General features: G+C 49.8%; 9 protein-coding genes across 9 annotated transcripts; 3 read left to right on the top strand and 6 right to left on the bottom strand.

The window, feature by feature from the left end:
• Positions 1–800: 800 nt before the first annotated feature.
• Positions 801–2,248, bottom strand: AUEXF2481DRAFT_1576 (uncharacterized protein; the record flags this gene model as incomplete). Its single annotated transcript, XM_013491684.1, has 6 exons — positions 801–867; positions 926–996; positions 1,049–1,342; positions 1,396–1,788; positions 1,841–2,139; positions 2,203–2,248. The coding sequence occupies 6 exons, from the start codon at positions 2,246–2,248 to the stop codon at positions 801–803; spliced, it is 1,170 nt and encodes a 389-aa protein (XP_013347138.1).
• Positions 2,249–2,799: 551 nt separating this feature from the next.
• Positions 2,800–6,901, bottom strand: AUEXF2481DRAFT_36057 (uncharacterized protein). The gene is made up of 5 exons (XM_013491964.1): positions 6,640–6,901; positions 6,461–6,487; positions 6,266–6,400; positions 3,244–6,207; positions 2,800–3,193 (listed from the first exon to the last, which is right to left on the bottom strand). Exons 1-5 carry the CDS (start codon positions 6,673–6,675, stop codon positions 3,041–3,043), a joined length of 3,315 nt encoding a protein of 1,104 aa, XP_013347418.1. The 5' UTR covers positions 6,676–6,901; the 3' UTR covers positions 2,800–3,040.
• A 142-nt stretch (positions 6,902–7,043) lies between these two features.
• On the bottom strand, positions 7,044–8,433 carry AUEXF2481DRAFT_373624 (uncharacterized protein). The gene has a single exon (XM_013492206.1). It carries the CDS (start codon positions 8,171–8,173, stop codon positions 7,412–7,414), a length of 762 nt encoding a protein of 253 aa, XP_013347660.1. The 5' UTR covers positions 8,174–8,433; the 3' UTR covers positions 7,044–7,411.
• Positions 8,434–8,478: 45 nt separating this feature from the next.
• On the bottom strand, positions 8,479–9,236 carry AUEXF2481DRAFT_372823 (uncharacterized protein). Its single transcript, XM_013492207.1, has one exon. It carries the CDS (start codon positions 9,194–9,196, stop codon positions 8,783–8,785), a length of 414 nt encoding a protein of 137 aa, XP_013347661.1. The 5' UTR covers positions 9,197–9,236; the 3' UTR covers positions 8,479–8,782.
• Positions 9,237–9,378: 142 nt separating this feature from the next.
• On the top strand, positions 9,379–10,902 carry AUEXF2481DRAFT_45854 (uncharacterized protein; the record flags this gene model as incomplete). Its single annotated transcript, XM_013492080.1, has 2 exons — positions 9,379–10,708; positions 10,739–10,902. The coding sequence occupies 2 exons, from the start codon at positions 9,379–9,381 to the stop codon at positions 10,900–10,902; spliced, it is 1,494 nt and encodes a 497-aa protein (XP_013347534.1).
• Positions 10,903–11,140: 238 nt separating this feature from the next.
• Positions 11,141–12,560, top strand: AUEXF2481DRAFT_374019 (uncharacterized protein). The gene is made up of 3 exons (XM_013492208.1): positions 11,141–11,307; positions 11,384–12,134; positions 12,217–12,560. Exons 1-3 carry the CDS (start codon positions 11,251–11,253, stop codon positions 12,300–12,302), a joined length of 894 nt encoding a protein of 297 aa, XP_013347662.1. The 5' UTR covers positions 11,141–11,250; the 3' UTR covers positions 12,303–12,560.
• A 1-nt stretch (position 12,561) lies between these two features.
• AUEXF2481DRAFT_374020 (uncharacterized protein) lies at positions 12,562–13,565 on the bottom strand. The gene has a single exon (XM_013492209.1). It carries the CDS (start codon positions 13,410–13,412, stop codon positions 12,810–12,812), a length of 603 nt encoding a protein of 200 aa, XP_013347663.1. The 5' UTR covers positions 13,413–13,565; the 3' UTR covers positions 12,562–12,809.
• An 858-nt stretch (positions 13,566–14,423) lies between these two features.
• AUEXF2481DRAFT_36062 (uncharacterized protein) lies at positions 14,424–16,716 on the bottom strand. The gene is made up of 3 exons (XM_013491965.1): positions 16,518–16,716; positions 15,249–16,463; positions 14,424–15,154 (listed from the first exon to the last, which is right to left on the bottom strand). The coding sequence occupies exons 1-3, from the start codon at positions 16,599–16,601 to the stop codon at positions 14,900–14,902; spliced, it is 1,554 nt and encodes a 517-aa protein (XP_013347419.1). The 5' UTR covers positions 16,602–16,716; the 3' UTR covers positions 14,424–14,899.
• A 1,413-nt stretch (positions 16,717–18,129) lies between these two features.
• AUEXF2481DRAFT_36063 (uncharacterized protein) lies at positions 18,130–19,482 on the top strand. The gene has a single exon (XM_013491966.1). It carries the CDS (start codon positions 18,487–18,489, stop codon positions 19,432–19,434), a length of 948 nt encoding a protein of 315 aa, XP_013347420.1. The 5' UTR covers positions 18,130–18,486; the 3' UTR covers positions 19,435–19,482.
• Positions 19,483–19,523: the final 41 nt, after the last annotated feature.

Genomic DNA, 19,523 nt, shown 5'->3' on the forward strand with positions numbered 1-19,523 from the left:
GATCGATGATTGCATCATGAGGGGTGGGTATGATGACGTTTGGAAGTGCCAAGACACTTTCTGTTGATGGAAAGGGACCCTCACGATCTTCGATGAAGTCACAATCAACATTTGGGCCCTTGGAAAAACTACATGAGTGGACCTGACACCGGTGGATCTTTTGATGATTTTCCTCAACATCGTCACTCGCTGAGAGCGTCGAGCTTTCGAGGATCCATTTTTGAGATTTGTCGATTGGAAGAAGTTGTTTATGGATATCTTCGATCTTGCGCCCGATAAAGGCGCTTAGTTGAGAGTAAAGCACTGGTCGGTCTACAGAACGAGCCATCAGGAAATGCCATCAGAGTAGGATCACTGGTTCTTTGTCGGTCCTATCTCGCAAACCATCAATGTACAGGTCCTCGAGACAACTCAGCTCTACTCAACCATACAGGCGATACCATGTTGCCGTACGTACAACACAGACGACCATGGACTTCTGCAACTGTACATTCTCAGCAATCTGGTCTGGTATCAACTTTCTCTCGCGACATCGAAGACCAGGTTGGTTCTAAGTACTTCTCGACACCTGCTTCGGTGACGGCTTCTGAGACACGGATCCCTGTCCTTCGTCATCGAATCAACAAGCCGGGAGAGGCATGTAACTCAGTACTCGTAGGAAGTCGAACGGGTCTGAATATGCCTAGTCCGGACTACACTGGTATGCAGCTTCACACTGCTTGGTCTCCATTGAGATAGAGCTGGTGTGCAGAGAAGACAATGATCCGACCGAGACATTAGAACGTTTAGCTATAAGCATATTAGAGGAGGGAGTTAGGACCGCCTCCTCTACGTTGCCAGACGCCTTCGATGCCCATATCGTACTTTCTGTATTTCACTCTGTCAGCGAATGCACGGTGAAATCATCGACGAACCACAAACTCACCCATCATCAGCCCAGATGACCTTTGGCTCTGAAGCGCCACCTGGCGAGTTGATGAACTTGATGTTCTTCGTCTTCAACAAATTAATACTCGATGATAAAGCTTTCAAAGATCGGATGACTTACAATGCCCAAGCTCAAATGAATCGAAGGACCTTCTGCGACTTCATATTGCTCCAAAGGCTCACCCCTTGTCAAGTGCTCGATGTTCTCCACGACTACAGGAGCTTGTCTGAGCGCCGGACGAGCAGCTTTGTGAGCTCCAGTATCGGCAACATCTCCTACAGCGAATATGTTGGGGAACTTGGTGTCGTTGATCTGAAGTGTTCTTTGCACACGTACGAAACCAGCATCGTCAATGGACTCTGGCGAGAGAGTCTTGATGAGTTCTGATTGTGGTGTTTGACCTGTTGCGATGACCTGCAGAGCAATGTGTCAGCGAATGAATCTCTCTCATGGACTACGACACTTACAGCAAAGTCAGTGGATACCGCCGAGCCGTCTTGTAATTCGATATTGAATGTCGAGCCATCTGTTGGGTATCCCTTTGCAGGTAACTTGACCCTCGATCCAAGCTTGAGCTTGATACCGAGCTCTGCACATCTATCCTTGATGATACTGTCCAGTTGAGGATGAAATTTGTTCATGATCTGATCTCTGGAGTGGATCAGAGTCACCGATTTCTCGGGATAGATCTCTTTGATGTCAGTGGCCATTTGCACTCCTACAGCACCTCCACCGATGATGGCGATATTGGAGCTCTTCTGAACCTTGTCCGCATGCTCTCGCAGGTAAGTGACTCCATCAGCCTTGTCCGACGATGGCAGCGTCGACGGAGGTGTCAATTTCGTGCCCGTCGCAATAATCTAGCCACCAAATCAGTTGTATCCCAAATTAAACCAAACAGCTTCCACTCACAAGATACTGATAAGGAATCCTATCCACACTCCTCTCATTCAACTTGACACTACGATCAAGCTGAATCTCCGTCTTATCAATCCTCGTAACTCCAGCTCTAACCACAACTCCCGAACCAACAGGACAAGCGGCAAAAGTGCCAGGTGTAAACGGGATAAAAGCTTTATGGGTATCCACTTTACTGGTGACCGCAAAACGAGGGAATGCAAACAAGTGTTGGAAATGTGAGTTTTTCTCAATTAGCAGGACTTGAAAGCGGCCGTGGAACTTTTGAGCTAGTTGTTGTGCTGTATTTACACCTAGTCGTTTGTTAGTATGGAAGATAGAGGTGTGAGGGAAGGATGGAAAGGAGTAAGGCATACCAACATAACTACCACCAATTACTGCAATATTAGGTAGAATAGACATGGTCTCTGGATATATCGACTGGAATGACTTCGAATATGAATCACAATCACAAAGATACACAATACCCAGAAATGTAAAGGGAGCAAATAGGAACAGCAAATCGCCCTCAACAGCAGCAGGATTATCAGATTAATATACCCTCTCCCTGGTCCTACCCCGGCAGCACGACTCGGATCTGATAAGAGCACCGACAGCGGCACCGGCGGCACGTTCTGCACTCCGATTGGCGGATGGACCGATTCGCTCGGCCGAAGACAGCGGCCGAAGGCTTGCGGCATGCGTGGCCGGCATCCCTCGGGAAGGTGGGGTAGGGGTTTTTGCTGCCGTGGATATGAACCGGTCGGCGGATTGTAGGATCATGAAACTTATTTGTGGACGGCAAGTATGACTGGGAGATGAACGTAGACGTGGTTGCCTAGAAGTTCTCATAGTCTTCTGTCGAGCTATGATGGTGCCGTCGCGTTGAGAGACGACTGTAATACGACTTTCATCATTTTTCTTGACGAGTCTCACATCACCAAGCTCTCACGAACGAGCAAGTTCGAACAAGTGCACAGCACAAGGCAACAATGTCAATAATGGCAAACTTTTTTGCCTGCTAATTCCTTTTATAGCGTACTTGTGTCTGCCCGTTCTTTCTTTCTGTAAAAGGATAAAGCTCTTGCGTAGCAAGTCATCAAAGAGAATCATTCAGAAAAGCAAGCCCTTCGCATCAACATGTAAACGCCTCCCAGCTTACTCCGCTTTCCTTTAGAATGCCCATTAACCAAAGAGATGATGAAGTGAACAATCCTACTTCTTGCGCGATGCTCTGCCGCTCTTGGTCACCACGGCAGCGCCGGCCTTGGTGGTTCCGTTCGAGCCGGTTGATGCTACACTGCCTGCACGCGATGGTGTGCTTGATGCTGCCTTGCTGCCCCCCTTGACAGTGTCGAGTTGCTTGTTCTATCATGATGTTAGTATCGGTCGGTCCTGACAAGTGACGCATTGCTTACCTTGACGTTGCCCTTAGCCTTCTTGGTGGTAGGCTTGACTTCCTCCTCCTCGCTCGATTCCTCGTCTGCAGCTCTCTTGCCCTTGTTACCGTTCAGTTTCTCGCCATTCGCCTCGGCCATCTCCTTGGCAACAGTGGTGATGAGGGTGTTGCAGCGACGACCGATTTCCTGTGGTGTTCTGCTCAGGAAGAACCAGTCGAATCTGAAGAGTGGCGATTCGCGAATCTCGTCACGGATCTTCTCGTACAAGTTCTCGCTCTCGAGACCGAAGCGATCAAGCATGACCAGAAGGAAGCGGTCTTCCTCCTCTGTGTATACCTTCTTGTTGGTAGTGCTGACAGTGTAATTGATCTTAAGTTGCTGGAGCGGTACCCTGTACAAGCCCATCTTCTGTCGGAGAAGTTTGCCATGCTGTACGACCTTTGCACGGCGCTCTTCACCCTCGTTGATGGAGTCAATGTGCTTCTCCCAGTTGGCGATCTCCTTGTAACGCTTCCAGAAGATCTTGGCATAAGTCTTGATCTCGTCAGGCTCCTTGCTGTCGACTTCCAAAGCAATGTCTTCGTAGTTTGTGCGGCCGTACTTTGCGCTACCGTTGATGAATTGTTGGAAGTCACGCTTGTTCCAGTCGCCAAAGCCTTCTGCGGCAAGCTTGTCCTTCTCACGTTGCTCCTCCTCAGTCAGAGGCTCAGCATCGTCGATAGCCTGTTGCTCCAGAGATTGATCTTGCTCACGCTGCTCCTTGTCCTCGTCATCACCTTCGGCAAGAGGTGCCTTGATGTTGTTCTCCTTGCGGAACCATGCAGTTTCCTTATCCTGCAAGTCCGCAAGACGTGGGTTGAAGAATTGATAGTCGTGCATGGCCTGTTGCTTGGGTGCGCGAGGAACCTTGGGCTTGGTGTCGACGGTTCTGCCGCCTGTCATAAGGGCGTTTCGATAGTACTTATCCATCGAGTAGGAAGCTGGGTCTTTGCGCTCACGCTTTGAGGGATTGATCCAATTGATGCCGATCTCAACCTTCTTCTTGTTCTCGAAGTTCTCACCGTTCCATTCGTAGGCCGACTCTGAAGTGAACTTTTGGAGGTCGTCCAGACCGAGCTTCTCGTACTTGGAGTTGAGCTCAGCGGTACGCTCTTCACCCTTTCTCAGGATTGCGTCAATGTCGTCTTCAGTAATTTCACCGTTCTTCGAGAAGGCGCCGTCGGCGTTGGCTTCGAACACCTTCTCAGCACCATGCTGGATCATGTTCAGGAGCTCGTCCTTTGAAGCGGCCTTTTTTGCTTCTTGTTGAGCACGTCCTTGTTGAATAACAAGCTGATCCAGGCGAAGCTTTTGAGCGGCTCTCTCGAGCACCTTCTCCTCAATAGCGTTCTCAGTAACGAAACGGAAAACGACAACCTGCTTGGTCTGACCAATACGATGAGCACGGTCCATGGCCTGCAAATCGGCTTGAGGATTCCAATCACTGTCAAAGATGACGACGATGTCGGCGGTTGTCAAGTTGATGCCGAGACCACCAGCGCGAGTGGTCAGAAGGAAAAGGAACTTCTCAGAATCAGGCTTGTTGTAGTCATCGATAGCCGCAATACGGTCTTCGTGAGCTGTCGAGCCATCGATACGACAGTACTTGTACCCACGGAAGACTGAGTAGTCCTCAAGAATATCAAGGAGTCTGCTCATCTGCGAGAAAATCAGAACTCGGCTTCCTTGTGCCTTCATGCGCTTGAGAAGTTTGTCGAGCATCAACATTTTGGCTGAGTTGAAGATAAGATGCTCATCGGTGGTGTATGGCGGGCCGGGCTCGGCGCCATCAAACAGATAAGGGTGGTTACAGCACTTGCGCAGTTGCATGACGATGTTGAGCAGACGCGTCTTGGATTCCTTCTTGCCGCCGGCACCGTTGACTGCGTCGATATCCTTCTCCAAGATGCGCTTGTACCAGTTGACTTGCATCTCGGACATGCCAATGTACAAATTGACTTCCTTCTTCGGCAACAAACTCTTCTCAACGTCGCTCTTGACTCTGCGCAGTAAGAAAGGGCGCAGAACTCTGTGCAACTGTTGGACAACAGTTTCCTGGTCAGAGTCCTGTCCCGAGAACCATTGATCGAAAGCCTCGGAATCACCAAAGACATCAGGGAGAAGGAAGTTGAGTAGAGCCCAAAGTTCGTGCAAGTTGTTTTGTAGAGGAGTTCCGGTAATGAGGAGACGGTTGCGCGAGTTGAACATGCGGATGATCTGAGCAAGGGACGACTCCTCGTTCTTGATACGGTGGGCCTCGTCGATGATGATGTACTCCCAAGCAAACTTCTTCAAGTGCGTCTTTTCGCGAAGAATCATTTCGTAGCTCGTAATAAGAACATCGAACTTCTCTTCAAGAAGGCGCTCGTTGATGATTGTGGCGCGCTCTTCCTTGGTACCCTGAAGGACCAGAACGTCGATCTCCGGGATCCATCTGGCAAACTCACGCTTCCAGTTGTCCAGGGTGGACTTGGGTACAGCGACCAAGTGAGGACCAGAAATGTTGCAAACAAGGCGTAGGTAACCGATGAAGGAGATTGTCTGGAGAGTCTTGCCCAAACCCATCTCGTCTGCCAGAATACCAGAGATACCATTCTCATGCAGCGAGACGAGCCAGTTCAGACCAGCGACTTGGTAGTCGCGCATTTGACCCTGGACGTATGATGGGGACTCGCGGAAGATTGTGCGCGACTCATCACTCTCGTGCTTGCCGGTGCGGAGCAACTCTGCGTCTTCTTCCTTTTCTGTTCTTCTCCTTCTATCACCGCCTGCACCTCCCTTGCGCGATTGGGCTTTGCCAGCTCTTGCCTTTTCCTCTTCGTCTTGGCGGTCGATCTCGGCCATAATCTCCTTGATGCGGGGGTTCGGGTTGGTGTCGATGAAATGACGGAACAGGTCAGTCAGGCCGAGAAGGTACCGGAATCGGCGGATAGAGTCGTCTTCCTGCGAGTGGTTGTAAGCAATCAAGCTCACAGAGGGGTGACGGAGCCGTGTTGTTTACCTTTGATTCTCCCAGCTTGTCGTGCTTCTTGCCCAGAACGCTTTTTCTCAGCTCATGGCCTTCCCATCTCTTCTTTCTGCCGTCCAGGTCACCTGCGATGCTGCTTTCTGTGGTGGTCATACCGGCGTCTGAGTCCTAATGGCTTATTAATATATGTGCGCGTTGATACGCGAACGCGGCGCGTTTGTGGCTTACGGTGTAGTCAGGCGTATCAATCACATCCTGTATTTTCATTGTCAGCACATGTTGTCTTGCGTGTCATGGGCGTTGGTCCTTGGAAAGTGGGGAGGTCCCATGTGGTAAAGGGAGAAGGAGCCATGATTTGAAGCTTATGATGGAGCTGGGGGAATAGGGTGGTAAAAAGTGGTACATACACGCATGGTGTGATCGCCATCTCCGTTGCCGTTCATGATGAGAGTGGGTGGGTATGGTCGCCTTGCGGCGGAGGACGGATTAAAAAGGTGGTCCAGGAGGAAGCGAGGATATGCGCGCCAAATGTGGTTTCTGCAATGGACTGAGTGGTGGTTGATGAGATGCTCAGCAGCGCGAGTGCCGAGATTACGATGGCGGTGGGTGGTTGAGCAGGGAGGACGGGGAACAAAAAGGCAATGCGAGATGCGAGGGAAGAAGAGCAGCCAAGAAGCGAAAGAGCATCATCTTTGGACGCGACTCTAAACCGCGACTCCCCATAAATGCTTTTACGCACAGACCACCGCCTGCTTGATTTATCTGATCCAACACCAACAACCGCACCTTTCTTCGAAAACAACAACTTTTAATCATCACAGTCAGGTCGTTCCACCATTCAAGGAAGTCACGATAGTAATCACAGAAGAGGCAGAGTCGAAATGTTAGGAGAAAGAGAGATGAGTTGGCTCGTCAAGACGTGAATGCTAGTAATACATTTAAATAATCCCACCCAATATCATGCCCAAGTCTTCTTTTGGCGAGCCAGAAGACATCATATTGATACCTCTATGATTTGCTCTGCGCCAATCTTGTGTGTATTGAGAATATACCCGAAACGCCGCGCTAAAACCTGTTGCAATCCCAGAAAATCTTGATACAATTTGTCCACCTTCTTTGCTTTCGTGCTCAGAATCGATGGCTGAAGACCAGTCATCAATTCATGTGGTCGAAGAACACTTAGACCTGTCCGCCAACGAACATAAGCTCCCGATCCTGACGCATACCCTCGAGTACTGCGACGAGTCCACCCTGTCGCAGCCGCTCGAGCACCACCTTCATTCCCTCCTTTGCTTTGGGTTGTGACTTTTCGGCACGACGAAGGCCAATGACTTCAATAGATCGCTGCATGGGACTAGCTGCCCACGACTTGAAGAATCCCATCCTCGCCGGGGGAGCCTCCTCTTCGACGGCTTCAGCCTCAGCCTGTCTTTGTGCTTTCCTACGACGAATATTCTCGCCAATGCGTGATTGCAGCGTGACAGTTGTTGTGACATCTGTTCTCTGAGATGATTGTTGACCGTATAAATCGACGGGTGCAGCAAGTTTTGGTTGTGAATCGAGCGCCTTGCGTTGGAAGACCTGCTTCTCAATGACACTCAAGACACCAGTCCATTCGAGGTTGCGACTCTCGGCCTCCATCCACCCTTCTTTGGCGTCGACGACGGTCGTCTCCAGGATATAAGCTTGACTGTCGCCGTTTTCAGCGCCGCCCATAATGCTTCGTGGCAGGAGTTTGAGGATGGCCGCAGGGAGTTTGCTCTTCTTCAGATGAAGTCGGACAGTCGTCAGGCGTTGAGTGTCGGGGTCGTATTCGCGCGAGATGACATCGGTCGAGAGCACGTGAGTGCTATAAGGGTTTGGATAGCGCAGAAAATAGGCCAGCGACACGGCGGGAAAAGAGTAGTCGTAGCTATACGAAGTTGAGTAGAATTTGACCATCTTGTTGCATGCTATGAGTGATGGTTGGAAGGGATTGAAAGAGTGCTGTGAAGAGATGAATAGTGTCGAAGAGAAGGAGATCAATTGGAGCAGGTGGGATGCTACAGAGTACAGAACAGAAAGTAGAACGGCAAGGCTGCTCCCCTCAAGTCGGCGCTGCTGACCACGCGGGATGACGGAGCCATTTTTTGAGGTCCTCAGCCAGTCGGCGCGGCCCAAACTTCTCCCCGACCCTGGCCCAGCCCTTCCCCACGCGTGACATTCGCTGATTCGGGCAGATCTTTGCCTCCTCAGTCCACCTTCACATGTTGGTTTTTGTTCTTTGTCGCTGTCAATGTAGTCCAAGTCTTTCCAAAGCAAGCATGATGAGAGTCGCTTCGATGCAAAACACGAAATATTGCCGCTCTACATGAACTCCGGAGGTGCTTGCACTTGCAAATTGGTCTGATAGTGAGCATCATATGTTTGCACGACCATAGCTGGAATTTCTCAGGACCCTCATGGAGAACCTTCTTCAGTGCCTTTGACCTCATGCACATCAGCGCATTGCTCCTCGCTCCCAGTCTGTGACCGGTTGTCCTCTCTGTGACCCATCTGTCCATCCTCATGTCAATGGACACCGTTCTTGTCTCTGCCTCGTCCATCAACCTCTGTATCCATCTTTTCCATTAATTCTTCACCTGGCAACAGCACTGCCCTGTCTACAGCGTAAGGTAGACCGCGGTGTCGTCCACAGATCATAACGCATATGAGAATCAACTTACTCAAAGTGTGCCACGTTCCACTAAATGAGTAGGTGTCGTAGGGCACGGCCTGTTGGAAACCTGTGATAGCACTCAGATTAGCCACGCTGAGACCACTGTTGGTCATGGCGCTAGAACAGAGGAACAGAGCATCGATGTACGACAAATAGAACTGCTCTTGTGCATTGCCGGAGTTGCCATTGGTGGTGCTGCCATAGACTATGATCGAGGACAGCAGTATGGTCAAGACGAAGTAGCAGAGATGTGAAGCCTTGCGCATCCAAGACGGACGGTATGAGTAGGAGGAGCATGGGATGGATCATGGATATAGACTTGCGGAGGATTGACAGGCGGATCAACACAAGAGGAAGACAAAGCGCACAGACCAGCCGCGGGGTATAGCCGTTATTGACAGAGCAAGAAAGTCGGTCGCAAGAGTCACTCGCTCTCGAAACATTCAAAATGGCTTCCACGGATGCATCGCCGGCCGCAGGAGCGCCTCCTGCCGTCGAGCAAGTCAAACAAGCAGCAAAGGAACAACAGATCGACCCCTACAATGTCAGCGGAGGAGTCGACGAGAATGGCAACGTGACTGCCATCGACTACGAGGCGCTTCGCGAGCGCTTCAACACTCCGGCGCTGACGCAGGAGCATCTGGACCGCTTCGAGCGTGTGACGGGAAAGCCGCCACACCGTCTGATGCGCCGCAAGCTCTTCTTCAGCCACCGCGACTTCGACAAGATCCTCGACTACTATGAGAAATACGGCTTCTTCCTGCTCTACACCGGCCGTGGCCCCAGCAGTGGCTCCATGCACCTGGGCCACGCCGTGCCCTTCCTCTTCACCAAGGAGCTCCAGGACATCTTCGACGTCCCTCTGGTGGTCATGTTGACCGACGACGAGAAGTTCCTCTACACACGCAACAAGAACCAGGGCAAGATCACAAAGGGCGCTGCCCTCGGCGACTTCATCGAGTACGCAAAGCAAAACTGCAAGGACATCATCGCTCTCGGCTTTGATCTAAAGAAGACCTTCATCTACACCGACTACGAGTACATGGGCGGCCACTTCTACCAGAACATCACAGAGTTCGAGGCTCTCCTCACAAACAACCAGATCAGAGGTGCCATGGGCTTCGACGGCAGCACAAACATTGGTCTCAACGCCTATGCCGCAAAGCAGTGCGTTGCTGCCTTTGCTTCCTCCTACCCTACTCTGTTCGGCGCTGGCGACTTCCGCGCTCCCAATTACGACGAGGCTCGTCCTCGCAAGCACATCGCCGCTATTCCTACCTTGATTCCTTGCGCCATTGATCAGGAGCCTTACTTCCGTCTTTTGCGCGAGAACTGCGACCGCATGGAGTTCCCTGCTCCCAAGACTGCCCTCATCCTGTCCAAATTCTTGACTGCTCTGCAAGGCAGTGGCGGCAAGATGTCTGCTAGCGACCCCAACTCTGCCATCTTCATGTCCGACACTCCCAAGCAAATCGAAAAGAAGATCAATCGCTTTGCCTTCTCTGGCGGCGGTATCACCAAGGAGGACCACGAGAAGTACGGCGGTAACCCCGACGTTGATGTCTCGTATGCCTACCTTTCATACTTCCTCGAGAGCGACGACGAACTCAACGAGATCGAGCAGAGTTACCGTAAGGGTACTCTCTCGACTGGTGAGCTCAAGAAGCGCTGTATCAAGGAACTGCAAAAGTTCGTTGAGGCTTTCCAGGAGCGTCGCTCAAAGGTCACCGATGAGATCATGCGCGAATTCATGACCCCTAGAAAGCTCGAGTTCAAGGGTAACAAGAACGCCACTGCTTCCATCGAAGAGGCCGTCACCGAGAAGAAGCCCGAGGAAAAGCAAGAAAACACTTCCGGCAAGCTCACAAAGGGTGAGCGTAAGGCTCTGAAGATTGCAGAGAAGAAGGCCGAGAAGTTGGCTCTGAGAGAGAAGGGTCAAGAGGGCGAGGACTCCAAGGAGGACGAGGCATAGACGACACAGAAAATCCAAAATTTCACGATCATCACACACAACAAGCCTATTCGAGATTGACCTGAGCAACTATCATGGAGTGAAGTTGCTTCATGTGCTGTTCCTTGTTTTTCTTTCTCAATGACCATAGTTGCGCACTCTGGAAGCTGACCTTTCTACTGAGACAATTTCCCTGTACGAGAAACAAAGAGGTTGTGAAAGTTTGACAAAACGCAGAACGACAGTTGGAGGCCATTGTTCTTCGCTGATGTTTCTTTGAGCAGCGATGTCTTCTCTTTGCTTTCCTTTCTTCAGCTGAACAACACATTGTCTCAAGTGTCCACCTGTGCGTGGAGAGATTTTCTGCCTATGCAATACTTAATCCTCCTGATCAACGTCTTTTCTCCATCCTCCAACCAAGTCGCAGTAGGTAAGTCCCATCACAAGCTGACAAGACTAACCTTTCTGTCTAAAATCAAAACTCATCCGAGACATTGTACAGGCTTCACTTGGTTACCTGCAAGCAACAACAGCAGCAATGTCTCATCCTCAAGATATCGACATGCCTGACTATGATTACGCTTTCGACAACACTCGTGCCGTTGCTCTAGCTGAAGGCGTTGGTGGTGATACCGATGACGACACCGACATGAGCGAGTCTCCAGAGTCCAGCACCTCGAGTCCGACTGGTCCACTCAGTCCTCCTGCTGATCCTGTTCTACCTCTCTACAACAGCAATCCTCCTCATAGTTTTGACATTCCCGCAAACCACCTGATTGACCTCACGAGCGAACTGACAAGACCAGGTGGTCCTCTTCCAATTCTCGGCCCCTACTTCGATATTGACATTCAACAAACTCTCAACATGATGTCCCAAAGGCTCCAGCAGAACGGTCAACGTTTCTACCGCCTCAAATACGCTATCAACTACCTCTCTCAAGGCTTCTACTCTACTTGCAAGTACCCTGGTTGCACCTCGAGATGCAGAATCGTCGACCACGAGCTCAACATTCTCACTTGGAAATCCCTCCAATCCGGCGGTGAAAACTACTTGCGCTACGTTACCAGTGACAAGGAGCACGCTGCCTTCCTCTCTGTGTCCTGCTCTCATGACGATTGGACACCTTCGTTCATGTGGAAGACTAGAGTGGTTGGCTTCATGCCTGATCCTGTCGCCGAGACTCAAATTTTTGAGCGTTGGACCACGCCTGCTTACTTTTACAACAGACATCGTGATTCAGAAAGCTTCCCAGGTATGATAAACGGTCCAATACTGTCCAGACATGAAGCTCGTGCTAGACGCAGATCTAACAATTGAGCTGACCGAACAACTAGTGGTTAGGTTTTTGCTGTCGCCGGCGACACTTGTGTTTTTACCATGGATTGTAGCTTTCATCCTGCTACACGGCGTTGGCGTTTGATATTTCATTCTTGATCTGCACGGCGTTGGTATCTAAAATCAATATTATCAATACAGGACTGGTTCCTAATTCACTCCTTCTATTCTTCCCCTTGAACCATTTGATGTGCCTTTTAATTGTGTCTATGTGATTCTCTCGTGACTTTCCCATTCTGTGTCATCCTATTCGACATACGAGTGCATGTCGTAGCTTATGAAAGGAGCATATCGGTTCGCTCCTTCTCCGTTCTGCTAGTCGATGGTTTTCGTTCCACATGTAAGGAAAAGGTGACAGATGTGAAGCAATGAGATTAGGAGAGGCAAGTGCAGCTGCGGCTGACTGCCGAAGAATGAGATTATGTAAACGATTGATCTGTACCACCCTCGGGGTATCATAACTCGCCTTTTGGCCAGTGGGGCCTACGTATTCATAAAGAGCAAAGACGAATAACGTGCAGAGAAAGAAAAATGTGTAACTCCGGACCCGACTATCAACACCATCATCCAACTCCAACTCATAGCAAACCGTTCAACCGTAGAACCAGTACTCGGCAGCATAGGGCACCTTGACTACCCCGGCCTTGCTGCAAGTAGCCGGTGGCTGACCACCAGCAGTCTCAACTCTGTATACTGCCTGAACATTCTTGCTAACTCCTCTTCCATCATCCTGCAAGTACAGCCAATCTACGCTCGAACTGATGCAGCCCTTTGGTGCCGGCACATTAGCCACCTTCTTCGCGCTCAGAAAGCCGCGGCCCTCGAGGTCAAAAGTCGGTACACCTGCAGCACTGAACCAATGATGTCCTAAAGTAGGGAGATCGAACCAAGTTTTTGTGCTATAGGCTACTGCGGCGAATGATGGGATCAAGGATGCTTTCGAGGGCGATATGAGTAGACTCGCATCATAGAGGTCAGCGACTGCACCGATGGCTGTAGGAACAGCACCAGCGGCGCTGCAGCTGTAGTTTTGGGTACCGACGCCGAGAGTGATGTATTTGAGAGATAGCGAATCAGGTGCTGGAAGTCCGTTCAGAGGTACAGTATTTTGGTTTGTAGTGCTCGGTGTAGGTAGAGCCAACGATACAGTGGCCAAGAAGAAGGCCAAGAGTAACCGAGCAATGTTTGAAGACATTACGGGAGATATTTTAGAAGATTGATAGGCTTCGGAAAGACGTCGATGAAGCACGTTATGCAAAGTATGTTGTGATTTTGACGCAGGGACGAAAAAGACAAAAGCCAATCGATGCTGTACAGCCACCAGGTTATAATAATGAGACGGTCGAGAGTGGTCTTTGAAGTGTGTCCGATGATATTAAACGGCATTGGAGTGGGAGTACAAACACGACTTATATGTCTCCAACTTCTTACCGCTCACGCATTTCCAACGAAGATCGCGTTGGTGCACACGAGAGATGAGGAGAATAAAAAGCTGCTAAACTTACACATCTTCTGCGGGTCCGCAAATACATGCAGTGTCATGCAAGTCAAAGACGGGAAGGATGAGTGCAAAAGGATGCGAGGCGCCGCCATGCATCGCACCACGCGTCAGGCGTCTGCACATACAGAGATCTGGCGACGTTCTTGATCCCACTACAGCAAAATTAGGGATGTATCCCGGAGAATTTGCTGTCCGTATCTTGTTGGTGTCACTTCTCATGTTGGTCTTTGTTCTTGCCGAGTTCACCGTAAGCGCTGGCGAGATGTGAGAGCTTGATGCGGCTTGGAGATCTTGCAGATGGGGCTGGATGGGTCGTGTGCCATGAGCCTGTAGATTAAGTGCAGATGTTGGCAGTGTTTGGCGGCGCTTAATCCCAGTGCGATTGTCCCTTCCTTCTCTCGACCTGCGTACTAAGCACGTCTTTGAAAGCCCGAGAAACAGAGCAGTCTCGCTGTCTCTACAGAGCTTAAGAATGGGCTGTTGTTGAACTGCGGTCAAGTTGTTTTGGGCGAAGGAGCGAACAATCAATTGCACCGAGAAGTGAAGTTGTGACGAGAACTGAGGTTGGCGAACAAGCGGGGTTCTGCGCCTGTCACAAAGCGGCACGCATACAAGCGTCCGACGACTGATATTGGCCTTTCCTTAACCTGACATATGCAGGTAAAAGAATATCTACTAATTCCGCTTATGCGGATGGGATGTACTCTTGACTAAGAATAGTATAAAGTAAGTGTCCTAACAAGAAAGTGTGGTTATGTCCGTTAATTAGTGACAGTTTTTATATTTAGACTTGCGATGGTGTGAGCCGTATGGGGTCTCTATCCAATGTATTCATCTTAGCTCATCAATTGAGAGTGGTCAATTGCGAGTCGCAATTCCACTTGACGCGAGCTATCCAGATCACTATTCAAGCATGATCGGACTGATGAATATGGTTTTTGCAATCTCATTCCGGCCATCCAAATTTTGTTTCATCGAGGCAGACCCTGTTCATTATGCGTCCGCTTGAGACTCGTGACAGACTAAGAGCCCATTTTTACGCTTGATTGTTTTGGAGAGACATCGGAGCTCGAGCGGTCATTTGAGGCATATGAGCGTTCGTAGAGAGTCTATTGGTGATCCGGCTCGAAGCCGGCGATAGCAAACTTCCTGTTCATGACGTGTGTCTGCATATCTCAGACTCAATGCTCTTCAACACCGGCAAGTGCCCAGACGTCTGAGTGGGGGTCAGACTTTGAGAAGATTTTAGCTGTGGCCAGCTCGTCAGAGTGCAGATGTGCACCTGCTTCCCTCAAGGCTTCAACATGATGGGCGAGACCAGCGTGAGCAGCGACAAATAGAGGGGTACGACCGTTACGATTGCGCAAGTGAACACTAGCTCCAAGATTGAGCATTTCCTTGAGCACATCAACGTTGGGCCCAGTTGCTGCAAGATGCTGTGATTCCTGTTAGCCTGCTTTACGTGTATCACGATGCGTATGTGCTAAGTCTCCCTTAAGAAGAGTTATCGAACATAGGGGCACAACTTACGACTGGCGTATTCCCGGAGTAGTCAACATCATTGAGAAGCCAGCGATTCTCGCCTCTGACAACGTCCCTAACGCTCAGGGCATCTCCGTCCTGGATAGCATAGCCCAACGCAGTAAGACTCGATATTTCAGGAGTCAAGGTGCCGCTTGTAGGGTGCTGGAAGTGAGTTCGGCCTCTCTCGGTTAGTTCGCCTCTGAGTGAATTGTGCATCTGTTTGGCTACGTCCTCGGGAGTGGATCCAGGCATCGAGAGCAGGTACGAAAGTTTGGTCAGTGCTGCTTCCGTTGTCATGTCTTGACCAAATACAACGCCCGCACGTCCGAGGTAGGTAGCTGGCGCGTACAGTGGGCTGACACTGCCACTGAGACACTGAGTTACGTTAACGATGACAATGCCACGTTTGACGGCATCAGCCAGGACTTTGGTCATGGGCGAGTCAGGTCCTCCAGGAGTATTGCCAGCACCGAAAGTTTCAAGCACCAAACCCTTGAGTCCGTCTGTACGCAAAAACAGGTCCACCATCTCGGGCTTGATACCAGGAAAGACGCGCAGACAGGCCACATGTGCGGTGTCCAGACTTGAGTGCACACAGAAGGGATTGACAATTCTCGGTCTGTACACAAGATCCCAGCTGACGTTTGTTCTCAAGCTGCTGATAGTAGCAAGAGGAGGCATATTCGGGCTGGCAAATCCATCAAAATCATCGGCCGAGACTTTCGTCGCGCGATTGCCTCTGAAAAGCTTGAAGTTGAAAAACAAGCAGACTTCCGGGATCATGAAGTGGCCTGCGATGACAAGAGCACCCAGCAAATTATCCTGGGCATCGTTTTGCAGTTGCATCATCGGCGCTTGCGATCCAGTAAGAATGACAGGCTTTCCTAGATTCTGAAGCATGAAACTTAGGGCGCTGCTGGTATAAGCGAGAGAGTCGGTTCCGTGCAAGACGACAAAGCCGTCGTATAGCTGGTAATTTCGCTCGACGGTCCTAGCGATTTGATCCCAGCCCTCGGCGTCGATGCTGCTGCTGTCAAGCAATTGATCGAACTCCAAAACACTGTACCGGACCTGCCGACTATAGGTGCTCGGGGGAGTACGCAGACTCTGCACGGCTTTGCGGGTGCCCTTTTCATCAATCACGATTTCAAGTGGTTCGGGGTAGGAGCCATCATTGAAAGATGGTCGAGGCGCAAGTCCATTTTTCAAGAAGCCCTTTCCCTACAAAGAAAAGTTATCCAACTATGCAGGTTCACCTCATTAAACATCACGTACCGGCACAAGACCATTCTCGGATGGTTGCATGCATATCGTACCTCCCGTAATCACAATCAGGACTCTTGCCTCAGGTACTTCCATCTCAGCGATTTACAGGTTGCAACACCAGGAGTAAGGCGGGACAGATTGGTATACCAATGGAAAAAGACAAAAAGGGTATCACAAGAAGAATACTCGGAGAATCACGATAACTCACGCAAAGGGAGAGGTTGGAGAAAAAATGGCATAACGTGGAGCAAATCTGGAGGTTACGCGTGCCAAGCTGTTTTTTCTCACGTAAAAGTAATGGTATGTTGCCGCTAATGACTCGATTGGGCTAGAGCGCGCGTCCTTTGTCCTCCGATTGTCGGCCTCCAGCCACAACGATCCTCTTTGATAACTCATCTCTGCCTTTGATCATATCGTCCATTATTTTTCTTTCGCGGAGAAAGTCGTCAGGCGCCACGACAAGGGACTTCATTGACAGACAGAAATGGAATGATCACTCGTCGCAAATGTCGCGCCACTTCATTTCTCTGTTCTTTCAAATTACGACACTCTTTGTGCAAGATGCCACGACCCAACGTTTCATTATCCTTGATTCTTCAAACATCAGATACCTATATATTGATCACAGCTCGCGGATAAAGGCGCAATCAAGTTTCGTTTCTCTGTACAAATTTTGTTCCTCGCCTTATTCCTTTTGAGTCTGCTGGCAGATTCTTTCGCTACGAAACCAACAACATAAAATTCAGTAAGCAATTATAGTACTTGACACTTGACCTTTACCACAACATCGTGATTGTTACCATATAGCCAAACATAATGGCCAAGAAACAGAATAACTACAATCAAAACACTTGCGGCTTTTGCAACAAGAAAGGCCACGTGCCGCAACAACCCCAGTGGTAATAACTACCAGGGAAACAACAATAAAAATAGCAACAACAACAACAATAACAACAACAACAACAACAATAACAACAACAACAACAACAATAACAACAACAATAACAATAACAACAATCAGGTTGCAAACAGAAATTGCGACTATTGCGGCAGTAACGACCATTGGCCTGCATTCTGCCCGAAAAAGGAAGGGAATAAGACTAGTGTTAACGCTTTTGTCACGCCTCAAGCCTACGATGGACTTTACCAATTGCCTCCACTTCGCGCAGAAGACGCGTGGTGTAAGTGGTGCAACACTAACCAGCACCGCACGGCCACATGTATCCAAATAGTGCAACAAGCTTTCATCAAGCTCAGTCCGGATTATCAAGAATCCTGCCGAAAGTGTGGCTACAAGGGCCATACAGAGACTGTTTGCTGCAACCCAAATCCAAATCAAAGATGCTTCTTGTGCACAGTACAAGGTCATGATGATCAGGACTGTTCTCGCAGAGACTTGCCGGAAGTACGTAAAGTACTTGGCTCTGTACCTGGCGGTACTCGGAACTCTGAAGGTGACTCGAAATCTCGCGTGGAGCAGACCACAAAGAGCCTCAAAAGGAAGAGGGAGGTGATGAAGGAGGCCAGTGAGACCTGCGAGAAGCTTGTAACCGAGCTCCTTAACAAAACCGTCGCAGGGCCGTCCATCGAGCGAACAGCTATCCCTCTGCACAATCTAGAAGATATCATGCCTAGAGTCAGAGAATATCAACCAGATCAAACCTGGTGTGAGATTGATGGTATTAACGTGCACGCAACCATCGCTCGGATGAAGTAGCTCTTCTACTCAGAGAGTTGCAGGTTCGCCGGCATCAAGTGGGCTATTCAGAGGATCGAAGCAGGCTACACGATTTACTGCCCTGTTAATGGGTGCAATGGCCGTGTCGGCATCTTCGACCATGAGTTCAGAAACGTCCAAAAAGGTACGCACAGCGGTTTCGCCCACGACAAGGAACTTCATGCTGTTTTCCTGGCATGGAACTGTCACCACGACGACATCTCCGTGGAATGGAGACGTGTTGAGGAAAAACCAAAAGATATGACTTCTCTCCGTCTGCTCCAGGTCGCTAAGGATGATCCAGTATTCGCTCAATACTCCAAACTTAAATTTGGCCTGTTCGAAGCAGATCTTGACGAAAACGATGAGGTTGATGAGTCCGATGATCGTAAGGCCAAGAGGAGCTGTGCCACTACTGAAGAACCCGTTGGCTACAAGGATCAACTTCTACAGCAACTTCTTGCAGCGAACCAAGGATTGCGCGAAACTTTGGCTACTAGACCCTCGCCACTTCATATCTCTCAAAACCCTCAGATTCCTGCCGCAGCATCCCCCATGGCTACTATACCCTCACCACCTTATCTCCCTCAAAACCCTCACATTCCTGCCGCAGCACCCTTCATGGCTACTAGACCCTCACCACTTCATATCCCTCAGAATCCTCCGGTCCCTGCCGCAGCACCCCCTACACAATATTCTCCTAACATGAGTCTCGATAGTCCGTATAACCAGAACGGCGGTTCTTCCAGCTCCAGTGGTAGTAGCGGTGGCGGCGGTGGTGGTGGCCCTCCCAAGCAAATCGTTTGCACCTATTGCAACAAGCGAGGCCACATTGCACCTGACTGCCGCTACAACCCTGATAGTAACAACTACCAGGGAAATAACAACAACAACAACAACAGCAACAACAATGGCTATCAAAACACTGCGTATGCTCAGAGAGATTATGGTACTCGAGGCGGTCGAGTTGATCGAGGTGGTCGTGGCGGCCGTGGTTACCGCGGCGGTGGTCGAGGAGGTATGCAAAAGCGGTACAACACGGCTTGGAACGGCTACAACCAGGCTCAATATAAGAATATCCAAGGTGGAAATAACAATCCAGGTGGAAAGAAGCAAAAAGCTAACCAAAGGAGAAACAACTCCCAAGGCGGAAAAAAGAACCCAGAAGGAAACAATCAAGGTACCAAGGAGGATAATGAGATCCTCTAGATTCATAGATCAGAATACACGCTGGCAAATATTCAACCGTATTTCCCGAAAGTGTCAAAGTACGCGAAATTTAGTGATATCCCAGATCT

The sequence above is a fragment of the Aureobasidium subglaciale genome (assembly GCF_000721755.1).
Source record: "Aureobasidium subglaciale EXF-2481 unplaced genomic scaffold scaffold_2, whole genome shotgun sequence".
In the NCBI taxonomy this organism is placed as follows: domain Eukaryota; kingdom Fungi; phylum Ascomycota; class Dothideomycetes; order Dothideales; family Saccotheciaceae; genus Aureobasidium; species Aureobasidium subglaciale.

What these genes read in the sequence shown, in the direction of transcription:
- AUEXF2481DRAFT_36057 (XM_013491964.1), bottom strand. Translation starts at nt 6,675, where the DNA reads ATGAACGGCAACGGAGATGGCGATCACACCATGCGT. An exon ending in ATGGCGATCACACCATGCGT is followed by an intron (nt 6,488 to 6,639) that starts GTATGTACCACT and finishes ATGAAAATACAG; the next exon opens with GATGTGATTGATACGCCTGA. An exon ending in TTGATACGCCTGACTACACC is followed by an intron (nt 6,401 to 6,460) that starts GTAAGCCACAAA and finishes ATAAGCCATTAG; the next exon opens with GACTCAGACGCCGGTATGAC.
- AUEXF2481DRAFT_373624 (XM_013492206.1), bottom strand. Translation starts at nt 8,173, where the DNA reads ATGGTCAAATTCTACTCAACTTCGTATAGCTACGACTACTCTTTTCCC.
- AUEXF2481DRAFT_372823 (XM_013492207.1), bottom strand. Translation starts at nt 9,196, where the DNA reads ATGCGCAAGGCTTCACATCTCTGCTACTTCGTCTTGACCATACTGCTG.
- AUEXF2481DRAFT_374019 (XM_013492208.1), top strand. Translation starts at nt 11,251, where the DNA reads ATGCAATACTTAATCCTCCTGATCAACGTCTTTTCTCCATCCTCCAAC. An exon ending in CATCCTCCAACCAAGTCGCA is followed by an intron (nt 11,308 to 11,383) that starts GTAGGTAAGTCC and finishes GACATTGTACAG; the next exon opens with GCTTCACTTGGTTACCTGCA. An exon ending in TGATTCAGAAAGCTTCCCAG is followed by an intron (nt 12,135 to 12,216) that starts GTATGATAAACG and finishes CCGAACAACTAG; the next exon opens with TGGTTAGGTTTTTGCTGTCG.
- AUEXF2481DRAFT_374020 (XM_013492209.1), bottom strand. Translation starts at nt 13,412, where the DNA reads ATGTCTTCAAACATTGCTCGGTTACTCTTGGCCTTCTTCTTGGCCACT.
- AUEXF2481DRAFT_36062 (XM_013491965.1), bottom strand. Translation starts at nt 16,601, where the DNA reads ATGGAAGTACCTGAGGCAAGAGTCCTGATTGTGATTACGGGAGGTACG. An exon ending in CCGAGAATGGTCTTGTGCCG is followed by an intron (nt 16,464 to 16,517) that starts GTACGTGATGTT and finishes TTTTCTTTGTAG; the next exon opens with GGAAAGGGCTTCTTGAAAAA. An exon ending in ACTCCGGGAATACGCCAGTC is followed by an intron (nt 15,155 to 15,248) that starts GTAAGTTGTGCC and finishes CAGGAATCACAG; the next exon opens with CATCTTGCAGCAACTGGGCC.
- AUEXF2481DRAFT_36063 (XM_013491966.1), top strand. Translation starts at nt 18,487, where the DNA reads ATGACTTCTCTCCGTCTGCTCCAGGTCGCTAAGGATGATCCAGTATTC.